Below are 27611 nucleotides of genomic sequence, written 5' to 3' on the forward strand. Positions count from 1 at the left end.
CGGGTCAGATTGTTGCTGATTAGGCACACTACGGAGTGAAGGTTGGAGGTTGTGTGTGGCCATCTATGGAGCAGCATGTGATCAGCTACTCAGGGCTGCTGTTGGCCCTTAGGTCGGGCTGTGCGGAGCAGGGGACCAGCCCCATGTAGGGCTGCTAGCAAGGTCCCTTTGTAGAGCACATGGGGTTGGCCCCATGGGCTGTGGATCGGCCCACATAGCAGGCTGGTCAGCCCTGCTAGCATGCTGACCGACTAGGGGGGCAGGGGCTGTATATAGGCCCCCCTCCTCCCTTCATTGCTCATCTCTTGGAGCACGTGTGAGGAGCAGCTCTTCCACTCTCCAGGTGCTACAGTTGAGCACCTCTTGTACCTACCTCTCTTGGGGTTTTCCCTGAGATCCATTGCAGTCCTCTCTTGTTTTCTCTCTCTTTCAGCAGTGTGTGTCAGCGTGAGCGCTCTCACTCTCTCTCACTTTGTTCAGATTCTGCTGCACTCTCACAGTTTTAGCCGTCTCATTCACGCTGAAAATACGTGACTCCCAAGGAACCATCATAGCTGCAAGTAAAGAAGGCCCAATCATGCTCAATGAAATGGGCAGAAGTACCCTCGGAACCTGCATTATGGGCTGATTGTGAAACTGCCATACCAGACTATATCTTTTTTTCCTTTGCAAGTCTCTTGGGGAATTCTTTACTTTGATGACCACTTGCCTTTCTTGAAAGAGGCATCCTTTTTTTCTTTCCCATCTGCATGTGCATGTCTGGAACCACTGCTAGAGGCATGACTTGATTGAACTTTCTTTTTGTCCTTATCCTTTGCTGAAAAAGCATGCTCCCCACTACGAGAACGCGAAGCCATATTCTTTCACGGCTGCTCTTCCTACAACGAGAGAAAATAAGCCTCCAAAAACTGGTTGCCTAGGTCCAAAACAGCACTGGAACTTCTTCAAAAGTGGCACCCAAGCAAGAGAACCCTATAGGAGGTGGCTGCCAGCAAAAAAGAGCTGTTTTACCCAAGTTCTTAGCAACAAAAGTGAAGTTTTTCGCGACAGAATTGAAGCCAACGGGCGTGGGAGGCACGGGGAGAGGTGTGGGAGCGAGGGGGAACTTGCTCTGATACCAAATGTTAGAAATGGAAGTGAGATAATGTGAGAGAATGGAGCTGAAGCAAGCTGGAATGAAATTGCAGCAACAACACTAGGGTGGTCATAGAGATAAAACCCTAGAATGAACCCTAACTGGGGTCAAAAGATGTCTGGTGACTAACTCATCCACAAACTCAACCTCGAACTCAGGTCAGGGGTAAAAAACCTTGATAAAAGAAAAAAGTGCCCCGAGCTCCTTATTACTTAACCTTGGCCATTGCCTTAGGAAATATAAATATTTCTAACACCTTTTACCAGATCTATCATCATTCACTCTACTTAATTGTTGTTGAGGGCGAGGAAAGCCAGGAGCGAAAAGAGGAGTTGTTGAATGCTTACAAGTCGGCGGAAGATTCAAAGCAGCTTGTAAGGAGAGTCTATGACGAGATTGCAGATGCCAATCTTGGTGATGAATGGCCTGTGGATTTAAAGTCCGCTTGTTTTCACAAAGCCAATGTGATAGTAGGCACTTTGCAGGACACATGCTCTCTCTAATGGTGTAATAGACAGGTGAACTTCCACAGAGATTTAGTGTTTTCTAAAGTTGTAATAGACAAGGAATGGAAATACACTTCCACAAAGACTTTTCAGTTCTCTAACTAAAGAATGGAACTATTTTTATTATCCTAAACTTCTACAGGGACCAATGATGCATGGGTGGATATGGAGACATTAAATGTAGAGGAGAACATACCACCCGAAACGGGGACAATCAATGATGTGATGGATACACGAGGTATAGAAGAAAACATAGCACAAAAAATGGAGACGATTACAAGGAATATCATTAATCCTATACTTTTAGAAGAGAACATGGACGAACATAGTGACTCATTACTGGGAACAGTACTAGATAATCTTATTGTTGTTGCAATCGTATATGAAAACGTAACACCTGGTAGTTTGGAGGAGTCAGAAGCAAGCAACGTCAAGGAGAATTTGGATCTACGTCCACATCCAATTTATGGAAAGTCTGATTTCTGTAATGGTTACAATGTTAAAAGATGGGTTCACTTTTAGAGGCATGACTCCTTGATTTGTGTCTTTAAAATTTTTGTCTTTCTCCTAAATAATATATCTCTAGGCCTGTGTGCGTACCGGTACCTCTGTTGGGTGATTTCTAACAAAGATGACATCCGGAAAGTCTGATTTCTGTAATGGTTACAATGTTAAAAGATGGGTTCAATTTAGAGGCATGACTCCTTGATTTGTGTCTTTAAAATTTTTGTCTTTCTCCTAAATAATATATCTCTAGGCCTGTGTGCGTACCGGTACCTCTGTTGGGTGATTTCTAACAAAGATGACATCTGGAAAGTCTGATTTCTGTAATGGTTACAATGTTAAAAGATGGGTTCACTTTTAGAGGCATGACTCCTTGATTTGTGTCTTTTAAATTTTTGTCTTTCTCCTAAATAATATATCTCTAGGCCTATGTGCGTACCGGTACCTCTGTTGGGTGATTTCTAACAAAGATGACATCCGCATTATCAATTTACCTCCGTTGTGCGTCACATAGAGCCTCCTCCTCCTCCGCTTACCTGGTCTTTGAGGTCAATTTTCAAGACTCTTGGAAATCTAAGAATGTAGAAATTCTTAGACACAAGTTCTATAATCTATGCCTTTTATCTTCTCTTCTTCATATCCCTTTTCTTGTTTTTCTTTGTAATAAGATTTTGAAGATGATGCCTTCTGTCTAGAAATTGAGCTACCATTGTTGTATCAAGCTCTGACATATCGTGGGAAAGTTCTATGGAGGCTCCTTAAACATCAATAGAAAAATTGAGGACAACTTTTTTTTTGAGCATGTGGGCATGACGCAGAAAGGAATGTGGTGCCTATTTTCAGATTGTCATTTTCACAGGTATTGTCCAAGACGAGAGATTTAAGAATATCTTCAACTGCTTATTGTGGATTTCCGAAGAAAGCATGTACTTCCACACGAATGACAGTATCATCAAATGAAGGATGTGTTTGAAATGACGAGACAAAGGTCCCGCAGTGGAAGGCTGATAGAGCGGCGAGCTTTTGTAGACTTAGTTTCCATCCAGCCTAGGTGTGCAGCCCTTCCTAGCTCTGTTTGCGACTCTTCTGCCCCTCTTTGTCCTCTTGGATGTAGGACCAAAGAGTGCTGATCTGCTGCTTCAGTCTGCTGCTCGAAGGCTGCTCTGGTAGCTCCCAAATCAACCTACCCACCCGGGTCATATTGACTGACCCAACCGCATTGAAACAGCCGGCTGTCCTGGTCTGTCCAGCCACGTCTGCTCCTTTTTGGGGGTTTGCAGACCCTGCCTGGCCATGTGGCATCCAGCCACTGGACCAGGCTGGTCTGCCTCTGCCCCGGCCTGTTCCAGGCCCTATTTGAGGCCCAAAACCACCTCCAAACAGGTGCCTGCTTGCTGCTTCTGTTTTGCACTGTTCGTGACCATTTCCAGGCCCTGGAGCCACTCCAAACAGATCCGTATTGCCTCTGCAAATAGCCTGTACAGCAGCACATCATCACAGCGTTTCCTGCCTGTAATCCCTGTGCAATCATGCTCTAGCCAATGGTTGGCAGCTATGTGGCATAGCCGTACCTCTGCTGCCCACCATGTTGGCTCTGAATTACCAGGTATGTCTTTGGACCTGCTGCCCACATGGCAGCCAATGTGCTGCCCAGGTGGCAGTCACATTTTTTTGTGTTTTGTTGTGAGCATGCTGCCCACATTATAACCAAGGTGCTGCCCATGTGGCGGCCACATCACTATGTTGTTCACCCCCGCCATGCTCTCCTCATACGGGGGCTTACAGATGCGGAGGTGACCAACCCAATTCCAACATGATGAACTTAGTTTTCTGGAGTTTTTTTTTGGGGGGGGGGGGGGGGTTGCCCTGGGGGTTCACATTTAGGGTTTCATAATAGTGTGAAAAGTCATTGCATGCATTGGTTTATGTGAGAAATGGTTGCATCATCCTTCTTACCCATGCCATGTTGTTGTGAAATGAATATATAGACGAATAGGGAAACTTTGTGAGGAGTTGGTTGCATGCTTGGTGAATCATTGTCTCATTTACTTCATATGAATCATTTTGTCATCCCTTCCTGATTCGTTTCGATCACATCTGCTCAATCCCTAAGAATATGTTGAGGGTGTTGGACCATCTCTTAATATGAATGATGTGTGCTTAGGCTAAGATGTACCTCAGAACTGCAGGACCTTGTTAAGCTGCTCTTTTTCCCCCCCCCCCCCCAAAGGTTGAGAAGGCTCTTGAAAGCATGGAAGAAGAGGCCACCAAATTCTACAAGGAAGAACGCGTGAATATCATTGAAGATGAACCTGCTGCTGTAAGAGATATGATGTAAGTGAACCTTCAGACTTCCTTGATGCTTGCTTTTTCATGTAATAGAAATTATTCTTATTAAAAAATGTAACTTTCATGGGTTGATTTGTTGTTTTGATCTTTCTGTGTTTCTCAGTGGTCAAAAGACCTCCTTGTTGAAATGTATTTGTTACGCGATTCTATTGCCATTGCTTTCTCAAGCGCTTCCTTGATGGCCTGATGGATATCCCAGGTACTTGAGGTCCACTGCTACTTGACGTTGGAGCAGACCCTGAGTTCCATGGGATGGACTTATAGGTTCAGCTTTGTTTAAGCTGCCTAGTCTGTTATAATTGTTAGAGAAGTAGAGTTTAAGCTACTTGCTTAAGGCCAACACTACCCTGCTGCAGAAGATTCACCCGACCACAAGAGACTTAATGGAACACAACTTAAATACATGTGCTTTACAGCAGCTCAGATCTGAAAGAGAACTTAGATGTGTAGCCAAAATAGAATAGATATATTGAGGAATCCCTGAGGTAAGGTACCAAAGTGAGGCCCTGATTTGCTGCACCTTCTTAAGGAAACTCCTCCTCTGCCACACGCCTCTGTTATAGGCGTCAGGAGCTGCTCAAGGCTGAGCACTCCTGCAAAGATATGCTCTCGTTGCTGTCCTGCAGACAAAGCTCCCTTGCACCCTTATGCTTTCGCTACAAAAGTGGGTATGCACCTAGGCATGCTGCAGACGTCTGAATTTCTGCTCTGCAAGGATACTCCTTGTATATTGTTCTGCAGATGTAGATCCCTTCCTGCCCTCCACAGTGCTCACTAGCAGGGTGCTGGTCTGGAGGCTGGAGTGTCCAGGGAAAGCCCACCTCCTGCGCCTTTGAATGCTTCAAATGCCTCCAGGGGAGGCCTTTATATTGTCTGCAGGCTGGAGCAGGTCGGCTAGTTCTTGGACACTCCATGTCTGCAGGCTAGAGTAACCCACAGGAACAGATTTACTTTTTACCGCAAGGACTTGGAGAGGTCAAGCTTCGACTTGCCTCTTTGGAGAGGAAAGTCTTTGACATGGAAAACAGTAAGTAATCTTGGAGGTAATGCAGAAATGCAATGCAGCAGCACCTGCACCAGAGTTTGTAACCAAGGCCCAAGTTACCACCCAGCTCAAGTCCATGAGACAGGAAATTGCAGCAGCACTGGACGATAAAATCAACACATGGGACGTATATGGGGAGGTAAAAGAACAGGAAACCAGGGCTGCCAGCCAATACACAGGTTATATGCATAGGCGGGACGCTTGAGGGTTGGTATATAGGAGATGGGAGTATGAACTAAAAGATTTATCATATCAAGGAAACAATCCCCAAGATTGACTGGGATTCATATGATATATATTGTGTCGTCCAAAAGGGGGCACAAGCACGAGTAATTTACAGTGACAAGATGGCAAGGAGCAAGGTCCTCTAGCAAACTAACAAGCGGAGAGGCACCAGGACATGGATCTCATAAGAGCTCACCACGACTCAGCTCACGGCAAAAGCTACAGAATTGGTTAAACTGAAGGATGCTCGGAAGGAAGGAAAGTGGGCTGTTTATAGAGATGGGAAAGCGTGAATCAGAGACTTCAAATCTAGTCCAAAAGGCTCTTCAGTCTTGAACTGATTTAAGTGCAGATTGATTATCTTTACAGCTAGCCCATAATAATTTTGGTGATGCTATATGCTCTCCAAGGAGATGCCTGCTCGGCCGTGTGATTACTCAAATGTAGTGGCTACTCTTTTTTGACTGTATTTTGTCTCATAGGCTGACAAGTCACCTGGAAGACCTTAATATATTTTTCTTTCTTTCTTTCTCTCCACTAGATGTATTGCACATCTCACTAGCTAGGACTCACCCACTTTGCACTGGACCAGTTTGCTAGTTTGCTATTCCTCACACAACTTTGTTGTACTTGTGTTTTTGTTCCTAGACTATGTTTGACCTCGAGCGGATGTTAATACTAATGGTGCCAAAAGGGAGCCCTTTGCTGGCAGCATTCTGTGTGTGTGAGTGGCTTGTATGAGTTTCTTTCCATTTGCTGTACTTAGGCCCATGAGGCCTCCCGAGGACGTTAATATATATATCTTTCTTTCTTTCTTTCTTTCTTTCTCTCTCTCTCTCTCTCTCTCTCTCTCTCTCTCTCTCTCATGGTTGTGCATAATCTATTGGCTCTTGTCCTCTTTGTGCTTGAGATTAGTGTCCAATTCTCAATCCTCTCAATCCAATGTGTGTTCCAAGAGGCACTACCAACATGTACTCCAAGGGAGAGATCACTTGGGTACCAACAGCTTACACCGTGTGTAGGAAGATCATGTATTCCCAATAAATTATTTTTTTCTTCCTTTTGTTTTTCATAAAAGTTTTTGTTTACCTCTTTTTTCTTCTTTCATTTTCTCTTTTATTTTTTGTGTAGATTTTTGATCTTTAGAACAACAAAAAAATCTAAATTTGTATGATTGGACTTATTCTAGTCTTACAAAGGTATATATGTATTCCCAATACATTACTCTATGTGCTGCAATCGCGTGCTCTTTTGTCCTCTTCCATGGTCTGTGTGGTAGTCCCATATGATGCCCATATGGTAGTCTTCTCTCTCTCTCTCTCTCTCTCTCTCTCTCTCTGTGTGTGTGTGCTACGATTTTGGAGGAGATATCCACGTGCAACAAACCAAGGAAAACAGAAAGCACAAAACAGTGTTTTCAAATTTAAAATTTTGAAAATTTGAATCCACAAAAAGAGCGTTAAAGACCTTGAGGTGAGCTTTCAGAATTTTAGATTTCAGCACAATATTCAAGAAGGGATAATGTTATGGACTGTTCACGTGACAGGAAAACAAGGGGAGAAAAAGAAAGAAAGTGTAGTGCCATTTGGGCAAGTGCACAGAAGATAAGTGAGGAGCATGTCAAAACATGCATAAATACCATGATAGACATCTCCAAAATGCATGATGGTGATATTGAAAAATTACAGAAGATGCTTTGGGGCAGCAAAGAGGTAGATATTTATGCCATCAAACAGGAAATACGTGCTTGGAAGGAGAAATGAATAAATGGAGATCAGAAATGCAATTACAAATGGGGATCCAAATTGAAGATGCGAGAGGAAATGACCTGCTTGGTTGATGCCAAAACCAGCCACCACACATTGATGATCAAGGAACTAGAAACGCAGATTGCCAAGCTCAAGGATGATAATGAACTATTGAAAGCCCACACTCCACTTGAAGAAGGAGAGATCCAACCACCTCTTAATGAGGAGCTGAATATGCTGAAAACAGAAAATGAAAAGCTAAAGAAAGAGATGGCTGCCCTACATATGAGAATCCAAGAGAAACATGAGGAATTTTCTAAACAAATAGATAGAGGGAATGCTGAGATGAAAGAATGGAAAGAGTGGTCACGAAAGAAAGAGTTTATCTTTGATGCCTTAGAGGAAAAGAAGAGAAGAAATGGTAAAGCACTAAATGCCCTTGTTAGAGGCTTGGGTTTGTATGTGTGAGAGCATATGTTTATATTATGGTCTACACCCACGGTTGGGCATTGATGACGTCGGTGGGGATGTCATAGTAGCTAATCCTTGCTATGCGTGATGAAGTTCATGGTTTTCAACCTTACGAGTGACTATCATTGGATTGAAAGTGCACTATGTGATGTGTTTGTAGAGGATAGAGTTTGGGCATGTTCCTGGATTCATCTAGAATATGTTCATGCTTTATTAGTGGACATGCAAATTTCAACTTGTGAAGTTTTCGTCCATGTTGTGGCTTGTTGATATTTCGATCAATTCTTTTTATCTTAAGTGGTGCGTTGGCCTATCAACAACTAGATTGTCTAAGCATTTTTTATGCCTAGGGAGAGTCGAAATTGTATAGTATTCACAAGGAGTTGTAGCTTGAATGAAGAGAAAGTGGACTACTTTTTGATTAGCCTTCTCCTTTAGTGCTAGCCTTTGTCACGGTTGAGTGTGCCCTTCACCTCTGGCGTGCTGATGAAATTGGATGCTCAAGGATGTGTGGATTTGTGTGTGTGAGAGCATACGTTTATACTATGGTCTACATCCACCATTGGGCGTTGATGAAATTGGTGGTGATGTCATAGTAGCTAGTCCGTGCTATGCTTGATGGAATTTATGGTTTTCATCCTTACGAGTGACTATCATGAGATTGAAACTGCACTATGCATTGTGCTTATTTGTTTTCAACCACTCTATTCGACTGACTATTAAATTCAGTTTGAGTGGCCAATACTAGTTTGATTTTACTTCTGTTTTCGTCCTTAGGTTTTTCAGCAACAGCTTATTCGAAGGGCTAATGTAGAACTAATTAAGTTTGGTTGCACATCCAAGGCTATTGCAAACATTCTTCTTAATAGTTGCTGGGTTGCTCTATGCATTTGATTAGTCCCATGTTTCGGTACCCAAGTGGGGTGTTGTCTTACATTTCTCTTATAACTTTAGGTAGCCTTGAGGGAAGCCACTTTCAGATATTATTTGGACTCCTCACGGAGGATGTGGGCATAGTTCACGTTCACAACACTTCTAAGAGTGTAACTTGGTAATACCAGAATGCCCAGCATTACTATTGGGTAGGCCCGATGCCAATCTCACATGGTTTCTTGCATAAGCAGCCACGACCCTTGTTGGAGTATGACATTGAGGTAATGAAAAATATGGGAGGCCAATATTGGCATGTTACATAGTGTTACATGCATAAGGAAACTACAAATTCAGAACTTTGGAGATTCCCATGTATATCTAAAGGACAAGAGGGAAAACCAACTTGCACCCCATCATAACAAATAAAGGTTTCATAGATCGTGTCCTTGGCCTAGGCAATAGCTGGTCTTACCCGACCTGATTGGTCAGATTAAACTCGACCCTCCTTGGGTCGGGTTAGCCAACCTATGACCAAGCTGGCCGGGGGCTATAAAAGCCCCCCCCCCCCCCCCCCCCCCCCCTTTTCACCCAAGGTGCTTACGATGAAACGTGACTATCATCTTGTTGATGTATGTAACAATCTTGAGTTGAAAGAGATGGCTATATTTTTCCATTGCCATGTCGAACCTTTGGGGGGAAATAAAACTCCGAAGCTTTGTATCTTCAACTATCACACATGATCTATGAAACATTTATTTGTTATGATATGGTGCAACTTGGTTTTCCCTTGTCCTTTAGCTATACATGGGCATCTCCAAAGTTCTGAAATTGTAATTTCCTTCTAAGGGTAACACTACGTAAACATGGGTTTGAACTTTGATGCCAATATTGGGCTCCCATATTTTTCATTCATACTCCAACAAGGGTCATGGCTGCTTATGCAAGAAACCATGTGAGATTGTCGTTAGGCCTACCCAATAGTAATGCTGAGCGTTCTGGTATTACCAAAAGTTACACCCTTAGAAGTGTTGTGAATGTGAACTATGCCCACAGGCTCCATGAGGAGTCCAAATAATATCTGAAAGTGGCTTGTCAGCTTCTCCCTCAAGGTTCACCTAAAGGTGTCCTTGGCCTAGGCAATATCTGGTCTTACTCGACCTGATTGGTCGGATTAAACTAAACCCTCCTTGGGTCGGATCAGCCGACCTATGGCCAAGCTGGCTGGATCTATAAAAGCCCCTCCCCCTTCCTTTTCATTCATCATTTCATGGGTCACATGTGGGCACTCATTGAAGCATTCTCCTCCTCACTTTGTTCGGCCCCTTGCTTGTGGATCTCTCTCTCTCTCTCTCTCTCTCTCTCTCTCTCTCTCATAGGCCCATGAGGCCTCCTGAGGACGTTAATATATCTTTCTTTCTTTCTTTCTTTCTCTCACGCTTCGACACGCGCACCACTCTCACATGTATCATTTGCCATCGATGATGAGGGACCAAGAGAGGACTGACACAGTTTTGAAGGCTTTGCTACGTAATCTAAGGTGCTTCGGATGGCTGCTTGCTGCTTGCAGGGCTGGCTTATGACAGGCTGATGTAAAGGACCTTGGAGTTTCGGAGCAGTCTGCCCAGGCCTACCTGAGGCTGCAGTTCCAAGCACCAATTAAAGGGCGATCTGGGGGCAGCACACAAGAGGGCGGCCATCAGTTCTTCTGGGGGCCTGGTATGCTCCAGACAATTTTCTGCAGCACAAGACTCAGAGGGAGATCTGGAGCAGCCTGTTTTGAGGGCGATCTGCAGCGGTACTCCTAGGCGGCTTATACGGGCAGTCTGGTACAGTTCCAAAGGCCCGTCCGAGCACCCTGTTCAGGGCATCTAAAGGCAGCAATTTGGGGCCGGCGGCTGATTGCCCACAGTTACTGGCAGCAAGAGTTCAGGGAAGTCTGCCCACAGAAAGGACAGCCAGCAGGGTTGGGCACTAGTCCTAGAGGCGAAAGAACTTTGCAGCTGTTTGCAGCAGCCTGTTGGGATTGTGGACAGCAAAGGGCTCGTGTTGGAGACCTCAGAAGGGCAGTCCTCTTTCACACTATCTTCTCGTCTTGCATCTCTTTGTCTCTGCTTTGTGGACTGTTTGTGCGAGGATCAACAGAAGGAGTACGAGGTTTTGGAATAGCTTCATGGGACCCCCGTGTATGAGTGAGGAGGACAAGCTCGTCGGCACGAATTATGCCCATCCGAACCTCAACAGCTACGGTCTAAGCTAGAGGACCTCTATGCCAGGGATTGGGCGATGCGTGGTGTCACCTTGCAAGGACAATTGTACAATCTCGAGTTCCCCAAAGGGAGTTCCATGCAACTATTCGTGATGCTGGTCAAGATACTCCATGATCAATTGTAGGCAATGGGTGCTGCCCTCACCACAAGTCAGGTGGCATTGCTCATTCTCACCAAGCTTCCTCGCGATTACGACATTGTTACCCAAGCGTTGAGGTGCCAGGTCACCATGAGTCATCTAGACTTTTGAGGATCTATGTTTCCTTCTTCTTGAGGAGGAATCAGTTCTAGTCTCCTAGGGGAAGCTCATGATCGCTCTACATAGAGTTCGACATGCATAAGAAAAAGCGGAGCAAGTGTTATAAATGCGGAAAGAGAGGGCATCTGGCAGTCTGAGTCTGGCAAGTGTCCGTCCAAAGGTGAAACTAAGGACCACGACTCTGAGTCGGACTATTCTTCGCAGTCTGGTTGTTCCAAGGCAATTGTTGCCAAGAATCTCCAGATTACCCCAGCCTTCTAGCACTAGTTCTGGGTCCCCCCATGGGTCACAACAAGACAGGGCATGTGGGAGGGAGTGCGGGCTGATAAGGGACCTGATCATTTGAAAGTCTGTCAGGCAAAGCAAGTCTCTGGAGCTATGGACCAGATGATTTTGTGGTTCATTGCTTGACGTCGTAGTGGGAACTCAGTGCAGATTAGCATGGAAATCACAGCTGATCATTTGCTGTTCGAGGTGGCATTATGGTTCGAGGATCTAGGCTATTTGGTGCCCTCTTCCAGGTGGATCCAGTAGGCGTGCTACTGGAGGGTCCATGGTTGCATCTTCATCGACTTGCTTCTTCAGATTATTGTTCTCCCCATGAGCTGCATAGAGGGTGTTAAAGAATGGCATCTCATAGTGAGAGAGGTCTTCTATGTGGGTGTGCCTGATAGGAATAGGTAGGCCTCATAGGCTAGGCTAGGCTAGGCAGGGACCAATGGCCCCCCAACTTGGTCGGGTCAACTTGATCCAGTTTGACTCTGCTTGGGTCCAACCACCTAGTCGGTTTATCTGGCCACCCCACCAGGCCTGGTCGGGGGGTAGCCTGGTCGGGGGGTATAATAGGCTATAGCCCCCCTCCATTCTTCATTCCATGGCTCACTCTTTGGAGCATTTTCTTCCTCACTTTGTTCTGCCCCTTGGCTGTGGATTGCATGCTTGATCTGGATATACAGTTGCTATTGCCTATCTACTCTGTCTTTCTCTCTCTCTCTCTCTCTCTCTCTCTCTCTCTCCTAACGCTTCCACACGTGCACCACTCTCACACCAGAAAATTCAGTCATGGAAGCACATGTGAGCTGTGTTTATACATCAGTCAACCTATGAAGTTAATAGCATGTCCTCAGATTGCAAATTCCATTGTCTTTGAATGCAAACATGCTTATTTTGTATGTGCATGAAGGGTAGATCAATCAGCCATTTTTTTCTACAATTCCAGTGCAATTTAGAAATGAACTTGCTTTCTATCTAAGTACATTTTGTGTTTGCAGGCAGAATCATCATTAATACAATTAGTGATACTAAGTTTACAGTTCTGCTTTTCTATTTGCCCGTTGTGTATGTATATAGTTTGAATGAGCTTGGATGTGCAGGTTTGAACAAGGTGAGCAACTAGAAAGAGAGCTGGAGCAAATGGGTGAGCAAATTAGAGAGACAATTGAAAAGATCAACTCGAGTCAGGTGTGGTATTTGCTCCTTCCAAATTGGTGTATGTGATTTTAAATAATAGAGTGTGAAGTTCATAAGAGTTTTGTTCCTTAACGGCATTTATCTTGTGTGTGAGACATTAATCCCTTGGACATCAAGACCATTGCCTTAGTGTTAACTTGTGTATTTTATTATTATTTTTTAGAGTAATGTCATTTATATTGCATTTATATGTATCTATACATATACATATACATATATATAAATAAAAATAAAAACACACATGAGGAAGTAGCCACAGTAGATTGTTTCTTGCTCAGCCAAGAAATGCAGGCTTTGCCCAAAAATAAACAATTACCACTTGTGGACTGCCCAGTGTCATGATCTCCATTCCAATTTGAGTCACTGTAAGCATGTATCTGCAAGTCACCCCCCCTGGGGAACATCAAGCCATAATACTTTGTGCCTTGCAAATAATAGAAGATGAGTTTTACAGCCTGCCAATGCGGTGAGATATACTCCTCAACAAAATGAGAAGGGTGAAAGGAAAAATCGGCCGATTTCAGAGATGGGGAGATGCATGCTAATGTTGGAGGTCAGCATCTCCTGATGTCACCTAGAGAGAGGGCCTTGCTTGTGGGTATGCCCGCCCAATGAGTGAGGATAGCATAGAAAGAAAGAAAGAAAGATATATTAACATCCGTGGGAGGCTTCGCGGGCCTATGGGACAAAAGTGCCGAAATCAATGTAAACTCATATAAGCCACTCGTGAGAGTGAGGGCATGTGTTGTGGTGTGCCCGCACCTCATGAGAGTAGGCTAGAGTGGCTGTTCAGTGCCATGGAGGCACCCAGGCAGGGTACGCGGGTGTGTGGGAAGGTATGCCCTGTAGGGCTGCCCTTTAGGCACCTCTTAGAGCCCCATTTATGGGATATGGAGAGAGGGTGGGCCGCCCTGCTGGTTGGCCACCTTGGTGGCTTTCTTTGGGCTGTGCATATCATAGTTACCAAGGAACGGGAACGTTTCTCGAGCGTAAGCAACCTACTTCTACGTTTTCTAGTATAATGTCGAATGCTTAAAGTTACATGGTGTTTTGCCTTGAAGTAGCCTCATCTTATAGCCATAAGCATGCAGATTTCATTGTTTTGATGCCAATGGCACTATGAATCTGCATGTACACACTGTATTGTGTATTTATCCAGTGTATTTATCCACAAGCTGTCCAATAATGTCCTAGATGGTAAGTGCTAGGCAGGTTTGGCATCCTTATTGTCACATATGATAAATGCCCATACCAACCATCCAAAATATGTAGTCATGTCACAAGGATGCATAGCTCAAATTTCATTTTATTTGTCCTTGCACACTGCTTGGTTTTGGTGGTACTAAGGTCATTGGATTACATTAGCACTTCTGTGCTTTGTATCCATACCTGCTTTGCTGCTTGTTTTCTCAATGCAATGGTTCATCGAGGGAATGCCATAAATAGGACCCAGAACACGTCAGGCCCAAAGCAGCAACAGGGCCTTTTATAGGCTCAGATCCAGTCTGTAAACTCACAGACCAGTCTCTGAAAATAGCAGTCACAGAACAGTCTGTGAATGGCAGTTATAGGCCAGTCTGTGAGATGGCAGTTACAGGAGCCTTCAGGGCTATAAAACGACCTTATTCATCTCCATCAGTAGCTTCATCTCCAGCTGCAGCAGGATGTCACAGATGCATCCCCATGGCATGGAGGCCTTGCTGGCAGCTCCGCGGCACACTGCAGTCCACGGACAGGTGTAGCAGCAATATATATGGGGTATGCCAGCAGCAGCCAGGGTACGCCAATTATAGAACCCAGAATAGATCAGGCCCAAAACAGCAATAGGGCTCAGATACAGTCTGTAAAGTCACAGACCAGTCTGTGAAAATAGCAGTCACAGAACAGTCTGTGAATGGCAGTTACAGACCAGTTTGTGAGCAGGGCTATAAAAAGAGGCCTCCATTCAGCTCCAGCTGCAGCGAGATCTCATTCTGCAGCAGCCTGGAAGTCAGCTTCCTCAGCCATCTCTTCACAGCAGCATCTGCAGCAGTTCCAGTGGCCCATACAGCAGCAGCAGCGTCCTGTACAGCCAACAGAAGTTCTACAGAAGCCCTAACCTCTTCATGCACATCCTGCCACGGGATCAATTCCCGGAGAGCGTTTATGGTTTGCCTCAGCCATGGACAGCCCCATAGCCACAGCATAGCCCTTCAGTGAGGACCAAGATGTATGCCTTATTCATTGAGGGACCGAAGTTCTACAAAGGGGTATCCTTGTGATTCATGATGTGATGTCTTTTATGCATTATCACAATCTCTCTTTCTCTCTATCTATCTATCTATCTATCTATATATATATATATATATATAGAGAGAGAGAGAGAGAGAGAGAGAGAGAGAGAGAGAGAGATTTATGTATCTATCTATAGTCAACATTCCACGGAGAGAGAGATTAATGTGTCTATCTATAGTCAACATTCCACGGTTCCACACTTAGTTAGTAGTCTTAGTAGTTAGCAGGGGTGCAATTAGTAAGATATTATTCCAGGCACCTTGCTGTAATAGGCATGGTGGCTAGGGGTTCCCTCGAGCTTGGCGTGCACGTCTTGCAATGAGCTCACCCTAGTCAAACACCTCTTGGGCCAGGGCCTATGTGAACCCCTTAGCCCGACCCATTGCTGCAAACCATGTATCTGGGTCCCTTGCTGAAGACAGCGCATTGGATTACAAATATCTGGGCTGGAAACATGTGCTCTTGAAGCATAAGGATGTCCATTGGCCGTCCAACAAGGGCTCTTTGCAGTTTGTGTCATAGGAAGAGGTGCTACGGTTGGTGCCCAATTGTGGAAAACATGCATGTACTCACTAGAAAAGAAAGGAGAAGTGGCTGCCACATGGACAGCAGGAAGGCTGCCATGTGGGCAGCACATAAGGAGATCCACCTCGAGCCTCAGAGGCTGCATCGAGGGAGCAGATGGACAGGAAAGATGGCTGGGCAATATGCCTTGGATTTGGCTTGGCAGGAAGCGACAAAGGAGCAGCAAGAAGGCACAAGAGTGGAGCTGAAAAGGAAGCCCTGGCAGAAGGCGCAATTAGGGCAGACCATGGCAGGGGTGCAGGGCATCCAATGGGGGTTTGCAAGCAAGGCATTTTGATGATTGGAAGCGTGTGTGGCCACTTCAAAGCGAGTGGACTTTGCTAGAGGCTTGGAGGGGGATAGTCTAGGTTTGCATGGCATCGTGCTAGAGGCATTACTACTTCTATACCCAACTTGAGGGTCAAGACATCAATATAGAGATCAAGACTTTGAGCCTATCTACTCATTGGTTTAGAGGGCAATGCATCACGTGGTTGAGCTTCTCACTCCTTTCTAAATAGATTAGTCTCATGGCGCACCCACAACCATGCCTATTACTAAAAGCAATTTGGAAGGTGGCACTCTGGCTATGTGCTAGCCATAGTTCTCGACCCATTCTTTGCAACCACTCTAGTATCTCCATCATTTGGACCTTCAGCATAACGCCAAAGAGAACTGCTTTCCACTTTTTCTCTCCCATAGCTTAAAGTTGAGGCTCTAGAAAGGTGGGAGAAGCTACCCTTTGCTCCAATGGATCTGCCTTCCTCGAGGGCTACAAGTTAGGGATCGAGATCTTTGTAGGATCCCGTAGGATAGAATAGATGCATCTTGCAAGAGGTGTGAGAGCACAATGAAAGAAAGATGATAGTTCTCTATTATGATTGTGAGAGAGAGGACTCTCTCTTATAGAAAGGGGGAGAAGGTAATAGCTTCCCTACATAGTGGCAATCAGTCCCTACATCAGTGGGAATCAATCCCTACATGAGTGGGATTGCCTTTGTCTTACATCATCACTTAGGTCACACACTAGACACATCATAGCACTTGATGTGCCTTTACAACACACACAAACACACATGTGACTCCCCTAGATGCACACATGCACCATAGAGCAAGCCCTTGATCATACTTACCCCAACAAACCCCCCCTCAAGGGGTTGCCTCTTGCAGTGTCAAGGATACATCTAGTCTCATAGTTTCTCAAGCCATCTCATGGTGGTCAAGGATTAATCTATGGCTAGGATCTCATGGTAGCAAGGGTTCCCATGGGTGTGAGGTTCACAGAAATGGGATAGTCAAAACACATATCAAATGGCCTACATCATATGGTGACCAGAGGTGATTTACATAACATATTCTTTTTGGAGTACTACTCCAGGAAGAGAACCTCAAAATTTGACCAAGTGATGATAAACAAAAACGACAAAGTGCCTAAAAAGCATAGTCTTCATTTTCTTCATTTGCTGATGGAGTTCTTCCTTCAGGCATAATTGCTTTGTTGTTGAAGTAGTCCTTCTTGTCTTTAGCTTTTTCTTTTGTAGACTTTTTTCCATTCACAACATTCCATATCTTTTTCATAAGCATAAACTTGGCTTTTGTTTGCCAAGTATGGAAACTAGTTCCATCCAACTTCTCAAAAAGGTCTTAGCTTCCATGGCAAGGTCTTACCCGAGGGCAGTGTCTAGTGCCTTACAAGTGAAAATATGAGCAATAAAAAATAATCCTTCAAAGTACAAGCATTTAGTGTAGCAAAGACTTGTAACCAAATTCCATACTACAAAACATAATGGAAATGATTCTTCCACTTGCATGCTTCATAGAGGTGGCTAAATGAAAGTATTCCAAGCAAATCCAGGTGTAGCAACTTAAAGCAAAGCTGTAGCCATAGTTGTACTGAAGCTATTCAACACTTTAAAACATCAGAAATGCTAAAGTAGCATCTAATGTAGCATCAAACTCACAACCTTGTCAAAACTGTCCAAAACAGAGACCAAAACTTGGAGGGTGCAATTCTCACATCTCATAGCTCTATTCAAGGGGATTTTTATGCAGGAAGAAAGGCCTTATACCAGAGAAGAGCTACCAGCAAGGAGGGGCGCAATGTTGCGCCAGGTCGCCATAGCCAGGCTTGAGAAGATAGATTGGTTTTTCGTCGTTCTCTCCTCCATCTCTTGTCCAAATGAGCTCAGATTTCAGCAGCAGCCTGCCCTCAGTGTCGTCCAGCACGGGCTTAGAGGAATTTGCAGATAGGTAAGTACTGGGGCGGCATTGCACGAAATTTCGTCAGAGAGTGTGAGTGTTGGCATTGCGCGTACAGTCGAAATTTCTCTGAATGCTTGCAGCTGGAAGTTCGCCCATACGTGAGGAGTTTGCAGCTCAAAGGGTTTGGGCAATGGTCGCTTGAATGCAGAGAACAGAGCTCTCAAAGATTTGGGGAAGGAGGAGGAAAATGGAGAAGATGAAGAAGTTTTGAGAAACTAGTAGTTTTATGCTAGAGATAGCATCTAATGCTAGACTAGGCTAGATCTAGAACCTAATGCTAGACTAGGCTAGATCTAGAACCTAAAGCTGTGATACCATTTGTAGGATCCCCTAGGATAGAATAGATGCATCTTGTAAGAGGTGTGAGAGCACAATGAAAGAAAGATGATAGTTCTCTATTATGATTGTGAGAGAGAGGACTCTCTCTTATAGAAAGGGGGAGAAGGTAATACCTTCCCTACATAGTGGCAATCAGCCCCTACATCAGTGGGAATCAATCCCTACATCAGTGGGATTGCCTTTGTCTTACATCATCACTTAGGTCACACACTAGACACATCATAGCACTTGATGTGTCTTTACAACACACACAAACACACATGTGACTCCCTAGATGCACACATGCACCATAGAGCAAGCCCTTGATCATACTTACCCAACAATCTCCATGGCGAGAGGGCCCTCCTCCGATATATCGGTGTAGTTTTAAGGCCTAATGTGCTAGACCTCCCATGAGAGTGGTTTTCCTGGATGGGGCTTGCGTGGTAGAAGCTAGAAAGGGGGGAACCGAGTCTATGGAGGACGCTCAGGCCAAACCGTGAGAGGGAGAGCTTGATGAGGCCTGGGCTGGATTGTAAGGGAGATCAGGGTGAGTGTGCGTTGGGGGCGGGGTGTGTGTAGAGGATGCAACGGAGCTTGTGGTGTAGGCTCAAAGGAGGGGCTCGGGGGTTGCACGTTTTGGAGGGAGCGCGGGTGACAAGGGTAATAACAACCAGTGGAGAGATGGCCAAGGGCAGCGGGAGGACAAAGACACCTAGCCAGGGCTTGTGTCCTTGATTCACGAGTCACCCTCCTAGGCTCCTCCAGACCTTCGATAGGTAATGCAAAAGCACAACAATCCAAACTCGAGGGAGCTTCTTTATAGCAAGAAAAACCCCCCTCCCATAAATTGTAACGTCCTAGATATGATCGCCTTCCAAGGCTTAGCTCGCTTAGACCATTTTGTCGCATGGGGGTGGGGGGTGGGTGGGGTAAGGCCAACAATGCGTCCCATCGATACTCGATTCTGGAGAGAGAATATGGCCTTCTGCACCTGTTGTTTGTTCTTTGGGAAGAGGGAGATCCGGTGGCTAGTGAGGGCATTGCCATGTGAGCCTCTTTGTCCAAACCAAGTAATTACATTCTGAATATCCTAACCCTTTTGCCCAATAAAGGCTGCCGCCTGCTAGCTTGAAGAGAAGGAAAGAGGGGAAGGAAGCTACAATGCTGGTCATCGGGGAATAGGGAGGGCTACATTAAACAATCAAGCTTGGGGTGCCCACGGGAGAGGTGGGCAAGGTTGGGTTACCTGAGCAGAAGCATGAGGGAGTGGAAATGGCTCCTTGGTGGCGGCACTCAGGTGCACAGGCTGAAGGCCTTGCAGAAGGGTAATGCAATTCTACGATGCTTATTAAGCTGTTAGTCTTTTGATGTAGCAACTTTGATTTGTTTTAAATGATGACCTAAAGTTGGGATTTTCATGCATCAAATTTAGGTAATTTTTAAAGAACCGTTGTCATTCTTGATTTATCAAGGTTACAGATTGCTGGTATCCACTTTAACATCATGGTGTGGATTGTAGATGGGAGATTTGGGCTTGACTGATGGTGGTAGCCCGATTGATGTGGTAGTGCGGATTTTAAACAATCAACTAAGCTCACTGGTTTGGATTGATGAGAAGGTAATGTTTTTCTTATTAATTGCTCTTATATCGATTTGTCGCGGGCAAGGGTTGTATGTGAATAGTGATTAATGAATCTAGACTCCAAAGCAGCAAGCAAGCTACGGTGCCTCTGTTTTTTTCTATATAGTGGAGCGGAAGTTGAGTTAAATGCATTTATTTGCGTTTCCAATTGTTCGAAAGCTTTCCGTACAACGCTTGTTTCTAATGGCTAGTCCTGGATTTTATTTTATCTACATATGTGTTCACCATCCCTTCATCATTTCTGCTGTAAACCTGGAACTTATTCAACTGTTAATAAAACTCCATCTATATCTCAAGCTTTGTAGCTGTGAGTCCATGCCGTATTCGTGGAAAAACCACTCCAAGAGAGAATTTTTAGAACTGAATGAAGAGAGAGAGAGAGAGAGAGAGAGAGAGAGGTGTTTACATCTTGGGTGGGCTTGCGGGCCTATGAAAGAAAGAAAGAAAATTTAGTAACGTCTACGAAAGACCAAAGGGTCTATAAGCATCTCTCGCTACGGTGGTGGTGTGGTCTTCGTGATCTCTATATCTGGTGAGCCATATCAAAAGTGACACCTGATGGTGGTTCCCTCTAAGAAGAGCTGAGACAGGCCAGACCTCCATTGTACGTTCTCGGGTAAGCCTCTGTATCGTGCGTGGTCTTTGTTGAAATGAGAGCAAGAGAGGATGCAAGAGAGCAGATAGCAAAACGTCAAAGCTGGAATAGATAAGATTAAAGAACTACAAGTGTGGAGGTGGTTTTGTGTAAGTGACAAAACCACACTAACCCACTAATTGTGGTTAGGGGGAAAAACCTCTAATGAGGGAAAAGTGTCCCTAACTCACTTATGGATTACATTGGTTACTGCCTAGAATATGCCAATAATTCTAACACCCCCCTGTAGTGCCAATGTGATGATGTACAAGGAAATGATCAATCACCAAAAGGATATAAGTTTAGGGGAGTGCGAAATGCCTCAAACTTCTCACGTGGAAGTGCTTTGGTGAAGATGTCTGCAACATTGTCATGTGTTGACACATAGATCATACTGATGCATGCAACTTGTCTTTGACATAATGATAATGAACCTCAATGTGCTCTCCAATAAGAGATGAAGATCAACAAAACAAATGACGCTGCCAAGCACATTCAACTGTCGCTGTGAAAGCTGCCCTGTACTTAGCTTCACATGAGGAAGTAGCCACAATAGATTGTTTCTTGCTCAGCCCAGAAATGCAAGCTTTGCCAAAAAGAAACAATTACCACTTGTGGACTACCTAATGTCATAGTCTCCAGCCCAATCTGAGTCACTATAAGCATGCATATGCAAGTCACCCCCCTTGGGAAACATCAAGCCATAAGGCTTTGTGCCTTAAAGTAACGGAAGATGCGTTTTACAGCCTGCCAATGTGTTGTCTTTGGGCTGTGTATATACTTGGTGACTTGAGATACTGCATACTGAATATCGGGTCGTGTATTGCACAAATAAATGAGGCATCCAATAGCCTGGTTGTAAAGTGTGGCTTTCACTGATTCACCTGCATCATACATAGTAAGCTTCAGCCCTGGCTCCATGGGAGTGGCTGTAGGCTTCCAATCTTGCATGTTGAACCTATCCAAAAGCTTTTGCACATACTTGGATTTAGACATAACAATGCCACGATTGTCTTGTATGAACTGGATCTCCTAATAGAAATTTAACATGCCCAAATTTGTCATTGCAAATTCAGCTTTCAATTCAGCCTTGAAATCTGCAATTATTTTCTCATTTGACCCTATGAGCAGCATGTCATCTACATAAAGAATGATGACCAAAATATCTTCTTGATGTAGAGGGTGCTTTCAGTGGGACTATTGTGTAACCCCTTACTTGCCAAGTTGGCATCAATCTTGGCATACCATGCACGTGGGGCTTGTTTCTGTTGAGGAACTAAAGGGAAAGCATGAAGTGAATACAAAATAAGAATGCTTGATTATGGAATGAAGAAAGGTGAGGTCCATATGTAGGCACCTCTTACATGATCACTGACATCACTGATGACCTGTGAGCTCCACAATCATCTCCTCAATCAGCTCCTAGAATCTCTCAATCATCCTATGTGGCATCTACCACCTAACAGTGCTTATGGGCACCTAACTGTGCCTCTAGCACACACACATAGAAACCAAGGTGTGCTTGGGGCATACACCTTGAGATATCCCAACGAACCCCCCCTCAAGGGAATGCCTCAGGCTATGTCAAGGATTCATCTAGTCTCATAGTTTCTCATGCCATCTCATGGTGGTCAAGGATTAATCTATGGCTAGGATCTCATGCTAGCAAAGGGTTCCCAAGGGTGTGAGGTAAACAAAAGGGATACATAAGACCTTCCAATGGTTATCTCCCCTGCATGTACATGCACACAATGTCTGCAGGAGGTACCATGGAGCAAAACACATACACATGGCCTACATCATATGGTGACCAGAGGTGTTTACAAAGAACACAATAGTTTATTTCATTCATTTTGGAGGACTATCCAGGCTGAGTACCTTGACTCAACATAAAAAGAGAGATCTGGAGCATATATGGAGATGGTTCAAAAAGCATAATCTTCATCATGTGGAGACTCATCAAATGAAAGTAGATTGGCAGTTTCTGACTTTGTAGTTGCTTCCTTTTTGGCTCTACAATACTTTTCATGGTGATTGTTTTTGCCACAGTGTTTGCATGGATTGATCTTGAAGCAGTATTTTGAGAGGTGATTAGTCTTCCCACAATGTTTGCAAGGTGAAAACTTGCCCTTTTGAAATTTTATGGCATAGGCTGTGTCATTGCCTCTCTGGTATTCTGTGTCATTGCCTCTCCGGAGTTCCATGTGCCTTTCTTCTTCTTGAAGAGCAGAAATAAGACCTTCAAGACTAGGAGTAGGAAGATTTTTCAAAGTGGTAACAACATGATCATAATCTTCAGGCATACTTTTGAGCAATACTTCCATTGCATCATCTGTAGTGATTGGAGAGTTGATAGAAGCAAGTTGAGTCATGAGACTCCGCATAAGATTGACATGGGCAGCCAGAGGAGTGCCACTAACCATCTTCAATTCAAAGAAAGCAATCTTAAGTGACAATTTTGAGATGTGAGAGCTAGCACCAAAAATAATGTCAAGCTTCTGCCAAGCTTGTGAAGGAGACTCTAAGTTAGAGATGTGATGAATATAGTCATCTCCTAAGGCAAGAGCAATGATGCCATAGGCTTTCTCCTCTCTAGCAGGATCTCTTGCCGGGTGTGTCGGAGCTGAGGATTCTCCAGCATTAGAGGCTGTTGAAGAAGAAGTTGAAGCCGGTTTGACAAGCCCCAGAGGTTTTCCCTCATCAATGCAAACTTAACCTTCATCTGCCATGTGTGAAAGCCTTTACCATTGAACTTATCCATATTCAAGATAGTAGCCATGAGAGGGTCTAACCCAGAATGGGCAGTGTCTACTCTCTTACAAGGCTAGAAAGAGTTAAAGAGCTTCAAAATACAAGCATTTAGAATAGCAAAGGCTTGCAACCAAATTCCATACTACAAAATATAATGGAAATTATGTTTTCACTTGCATGCTTCATAGAGGTGGCTAAATGAAAGCATTCCAAGCAAATCCAGGTAGCAACTTAAAGCAAAGCTGTAGCCATAGTTGTACTGAAGCTATTCATCACTTTAAAACATCAGAAATGCTAAAGTAGCATCTAATGTAGCATTAAACTCACAACCTTGTCAAAACTGTCCAAAACAGAGGCCTGAACTTGGAGGTCTTGTATCTCCTTCTTCAGAGCAAAGAAAATAGGACTTTCTAGGTAGAAACAAAGCTCATATACCAGAGAAGAGCCACTGAGGAGGAAGGGCGAAATGCCGCGTCACGTCGCCATAGTTAGCAGCTTGAAGATCAACTGGTTTTTCTGCGTTTTCTCCTCGAATATGCAATCATTGTTGCTCAAATTTCAACACAAGATAGTCCAAGGTATGGAGAAGCTTCCCCTAAAAGGAATTAGAGAAAGGTGGAGGAGAAACAGAGAATACGCAGAAGGGAGTTTTGACGATCTTCGGGGAATGGCGACTAGCAGCGACGATGTTTTTTCAATTCCTTGCAGGTGAAAGTTCGCCCATACGAAGGGTATCTCCAGTTCAGAGGATTTGGAGAATGGCGGAAAAACGAGGGAGAACAAGCTCTAACAAGTCTTGGGAAGAAATGGTGAAGATGAAGAAGAAGAAGAAGATGGAGAAGAAGAAGATGATGTGGCACAAATGGGCTCAAGGAGGATCATAGTGCTCTGATACCATGTTGAGGAACTAAAGGGAAAGCATGAAGTGAACACAAAATGAGAATGCTTGATTATGGAATGAAGAAAGGTGAGGTCCATATGTAGGCACCTCTTACATGATCACTGACATCACTGATGACCTCTAAGCTCCACAATCATCTCCTCAATCAGCTCCTAGAATCTCTCAATCATCCTATGTGGCATCTACCACCTAACAGTGCTGATGGGCACCTAATTGTGCCTCTAGCACACACACATAGAAACCAAGGTGTGCCTGGGGCATGTACCTTGAGATATCCCAACAGTTTCAGCCCATATAAAGCTTTATTCAGCTTGCAAACTTGAAGTGCATTGCCCGAAAGTTCAAAGCCAGGAGGTTGTTTGACATAAACCTCTTCCTGCAAGTCCCCATTACGGAAAGCTGTTTTTATGTCCAACTGATGGACATTCCAAACAAAAGTTGCAGCCATGGCAATGACTGATCTGATGGTGGTCATCCGGGATGTAGGAACAAAAGGATCCTCATAATCTATGCCCTTTTTCTGAGCATAGCCTTTGGCAGCAGTCGTGCCTTGTACCTCTATTAACAGACCCATCTGGCTTTCTTTTCACTTTGGAAACCCATTTGGTACCAATGGCATGTTTTCTTGGTGGTATATCCACAACATCCCAAGTCTGATTTTTCTCAATGGACTGCAATTCATTGTGCATGGCATTCATCCAGTTTACATTATCCTCGGCTTCTTCGAAAGTTTCAGGTTCTTCTTCATCAAGAAGAGTACGTGCATAAGCTGCCTTGCTGCACTACGAGTCCTGCCAGGGAAAGGTGCCTTAAGAGTCTTCCTGAGAGTCTGTAGCAACCAGTTCAAAACTGTTTTTGCTGCTTGTATCTCTTGAATTTCCTACCTGACAACATCATCCACTGCCTGTGGAGGAACAAAATTAGCATGTGGCTGAATCGAGGCATGTGGAGCAGGTGGAGGCTGCTGTAAATGCTGATTTTCAGCATGAGCCCCAGCTTGAGAACCAAAAGCAATAGGAAGCAACCCCTCAAAAACATCATTTGAAGAAGCTAGAATAGTGAATTTAGCATGTGTATGAGCCGAATTCTGTGAAATAATTACATCTCTACTCATAAAAATCTCACGTGTAGCAGGATTGTAGAGACGATAGCCTTTGCTTTGTGCACTATACCCAACAAGGATACACTTTAGTGCCTTACCTGACAACTTATGTCGAAACTCCACAGGCACGTGGGCATATGCTACACATCCAAAAACACGAAAGTGATCCACTGAAGGCTTTCTCCCATGCCAAGCCTCATAGGGAGTGATTGTCTTCAAAGCCTTTGTGGGGGTCCGATTCAAAACATGATTGGCACACATGAGGTCGTCGAGCCAAAATTTGTAAGGCAACTTCTTGCTTGTGAGCATGCATCTATCCATCTCCATGAGAGTTTGATTTTTTCGCTCAGCTTTGTCATTTTGCTGAGGGGTAAGCCTCGCTGTAAGGTGATATGTGATGCCTTTCTCCTTAAAAAATGCCTCAAATTCATGAGACCTATACTCCCCCCCTGTGTCAGTGCGAAGTGTCTGCACCTTGAGTCTTGTCTCATTTTCAACCATGGCCACAAAGTGTTTGACATGCATAAACACATCTAATTCTTTCTTCAAGCCATAGAACCAAGTATAATTTGTGGTCATCTATAAATGTGACCATGGTTGACACGTACGATCACGTTCGATGCTTGTTGTTTGATATTAGTGCGGTACTAAACGAACTAAAAAATCTTAGGTATACGTTTGATGGTACGTTCGATACAAAAAAAAGAGAGGGATATTTTAGAGTTTTAGAGTAAGTTGAAACACAAACATGTCCATGACTTAATGGAGATGGAGAAGTGATGGAGGAGGGGGATGAAGAGGGAGCTTGATGGAGAGGGAGGGGGAGAGGGAGAGAAAGAGGGAGATGGAGATGGAGATGGAGATGGAGATGGAGAGGAGAGAGGAGAGAGGGAGAGGGAGAGGAAGGGAGAGGGAGATGGAGAGGTTGGCAGCGGGCTGCTTGATGGCTAGGGAGATGGAGAGGCAAGAGTGCTTGGTGGAGAGGGGGAGGGGTAAGAGGGGTATATATGCAGGTTTGGAGGAGAGGCTGGCCCTAATGGTAAAAAAGGGGCAGAAAACGGTCCAAAAACGAAAACCCTAATCGACCGAAATCCTAAAAAACAGGCGACTGTATGGGACCGTACGGAACGTACAAAACGTTCCGTACGTCGAATTGGAAGTGACATATTACAGATAATCACCAAAAGCAGGTGTCCTCATTGCACCACATACATCACTATGTACGAGCTGTAATTTGCGAGAAGGTCGTACTGCACCATCCTTTTTAAAGGGAAATCTATGCATCTTACCGAGGATGCATCCTTCACAGGCATGAGGAGGAGGTGACTCCAAAGGAGGCAATGCATCATCCATAGCATGCTTTTGAAGTGTCATCAAGCTGCCATAGCTCATGTGTCCATATCTGGCATGCCATAACTCCGCATTCTGCATGGCAGTGGTGGGAGTGCTTATTGCAAGTGAAAGATTGGATCTTTTCTCATAAACATCAAGTTGAAAAAGACCCCGATATAAAGTGCCAAACAACATCAAAGCATAATGATTTTCTTTGTCTCGGATTGCACACTTAGCATCATCAAAGATGACCTGAAATCCTTCTCGATTGAGCGAGGACACTGAAAGTAAATTCTTCTTGGTACCAGGCACATAAAGAACATTTGAAATTCTGAAATCTGTGCCATCTGTGGAGGTAAGTATAATATCACCCACTTTACACCCTGAATAAGAAGAATTGTTTGCACTGAGGTCCAACAAAGCTTTCATGATTTACTCCATGAGGTTTTGGTGTCCTTGTTGCTACAAATACCATGTGTTCAATGTCTCATTGATACTAAAAGTACATGCATCCTTCGAAGGGTCATAGCTGCAATTTAGGAAAGCATAGGAGTCATCCTCAAGAGTGGCTGTTGTACCTAGACCAGCCACTTGAAAATCTGAAATGCAAGACAAAAAGGCATAATCCTCTTCCACAAAGTTGGTTGTAACATTTGCTCCTTCATATGCATTAGGGGTTGATGCATCTGAGACAGCCATACCCGAATCCTTTTTCTTTTCCTTTGCTATTCTCTTCTTGCAATCGCCAATCTATTGACCCGGCTTCCAGTAGTGACAAATACCCTTCATCTTTGGCTTCTCTGCATCACCTTTAGCCTTGTAAGAGGGCTGTCCGGAATCATCTTTATGCTGATGTGTAGGCTGATTTGCATGTTGCTTTTGCTACCCTCTCCCTTAGGGCTTGAATTTTAAAAGCATGGCATGCTCGCCAGCCCTTGTGGCCATGTTCTTCCTAGTTTGCTCTTCCTATCACAAG

At 44.4% G+C, this 27611-nt stretch overlaps 1 protein-coding gene across 3 annotated transcripts in view; it reads left to right on the forward strand.

The window, feature by feature from the left end:
• The window catches only part of EMB2766 (structural constituent of nuclear pore), a 52802-nt gene that overhangs the window by 18184 nt on the left and 7007 nt on the right, over positions 1-27611 (forward strand). For 2 of the 3 annotated variants that reach the window (XM_087382508.1, XM_087382507.1), the window contains exons 6-8: positions 4376-4479; positions 12756-12843; positions 19793-19891. In XM_087382508.1, coding sequence (XP_087238634.1) covers positions 4376-4479; positions 12756-12843; positions 19793-19891 — 291 coding nt within the window. Of the gene's footprint in view, positions 1-4334; positions 4480-12755; positions 12847-19792; positions 19892-27611 lie in introns of those variants that run through there. The other variant, XM_087382510.1, reaches the window with a different exon arrangement.

Source organism: Dipteris shenzhenensis, chromosome 12 (assembly GCF_047967505.1).
Source record: "Dipteris shenzhenensis isolate YYH24624 ecotype China chromosome 12, Dip_SZ_1.0, whole genome shotgun sequence".
In the NCBI taxonomy this organism is placed as follows: domain Eukaryota; kingdom Viridiplantae; phylum Streptophyta; class Polypodiopsida; order Gleicheniales; family Dipteridaceae; genus Dipteris; species Dipteris shenzhenensis.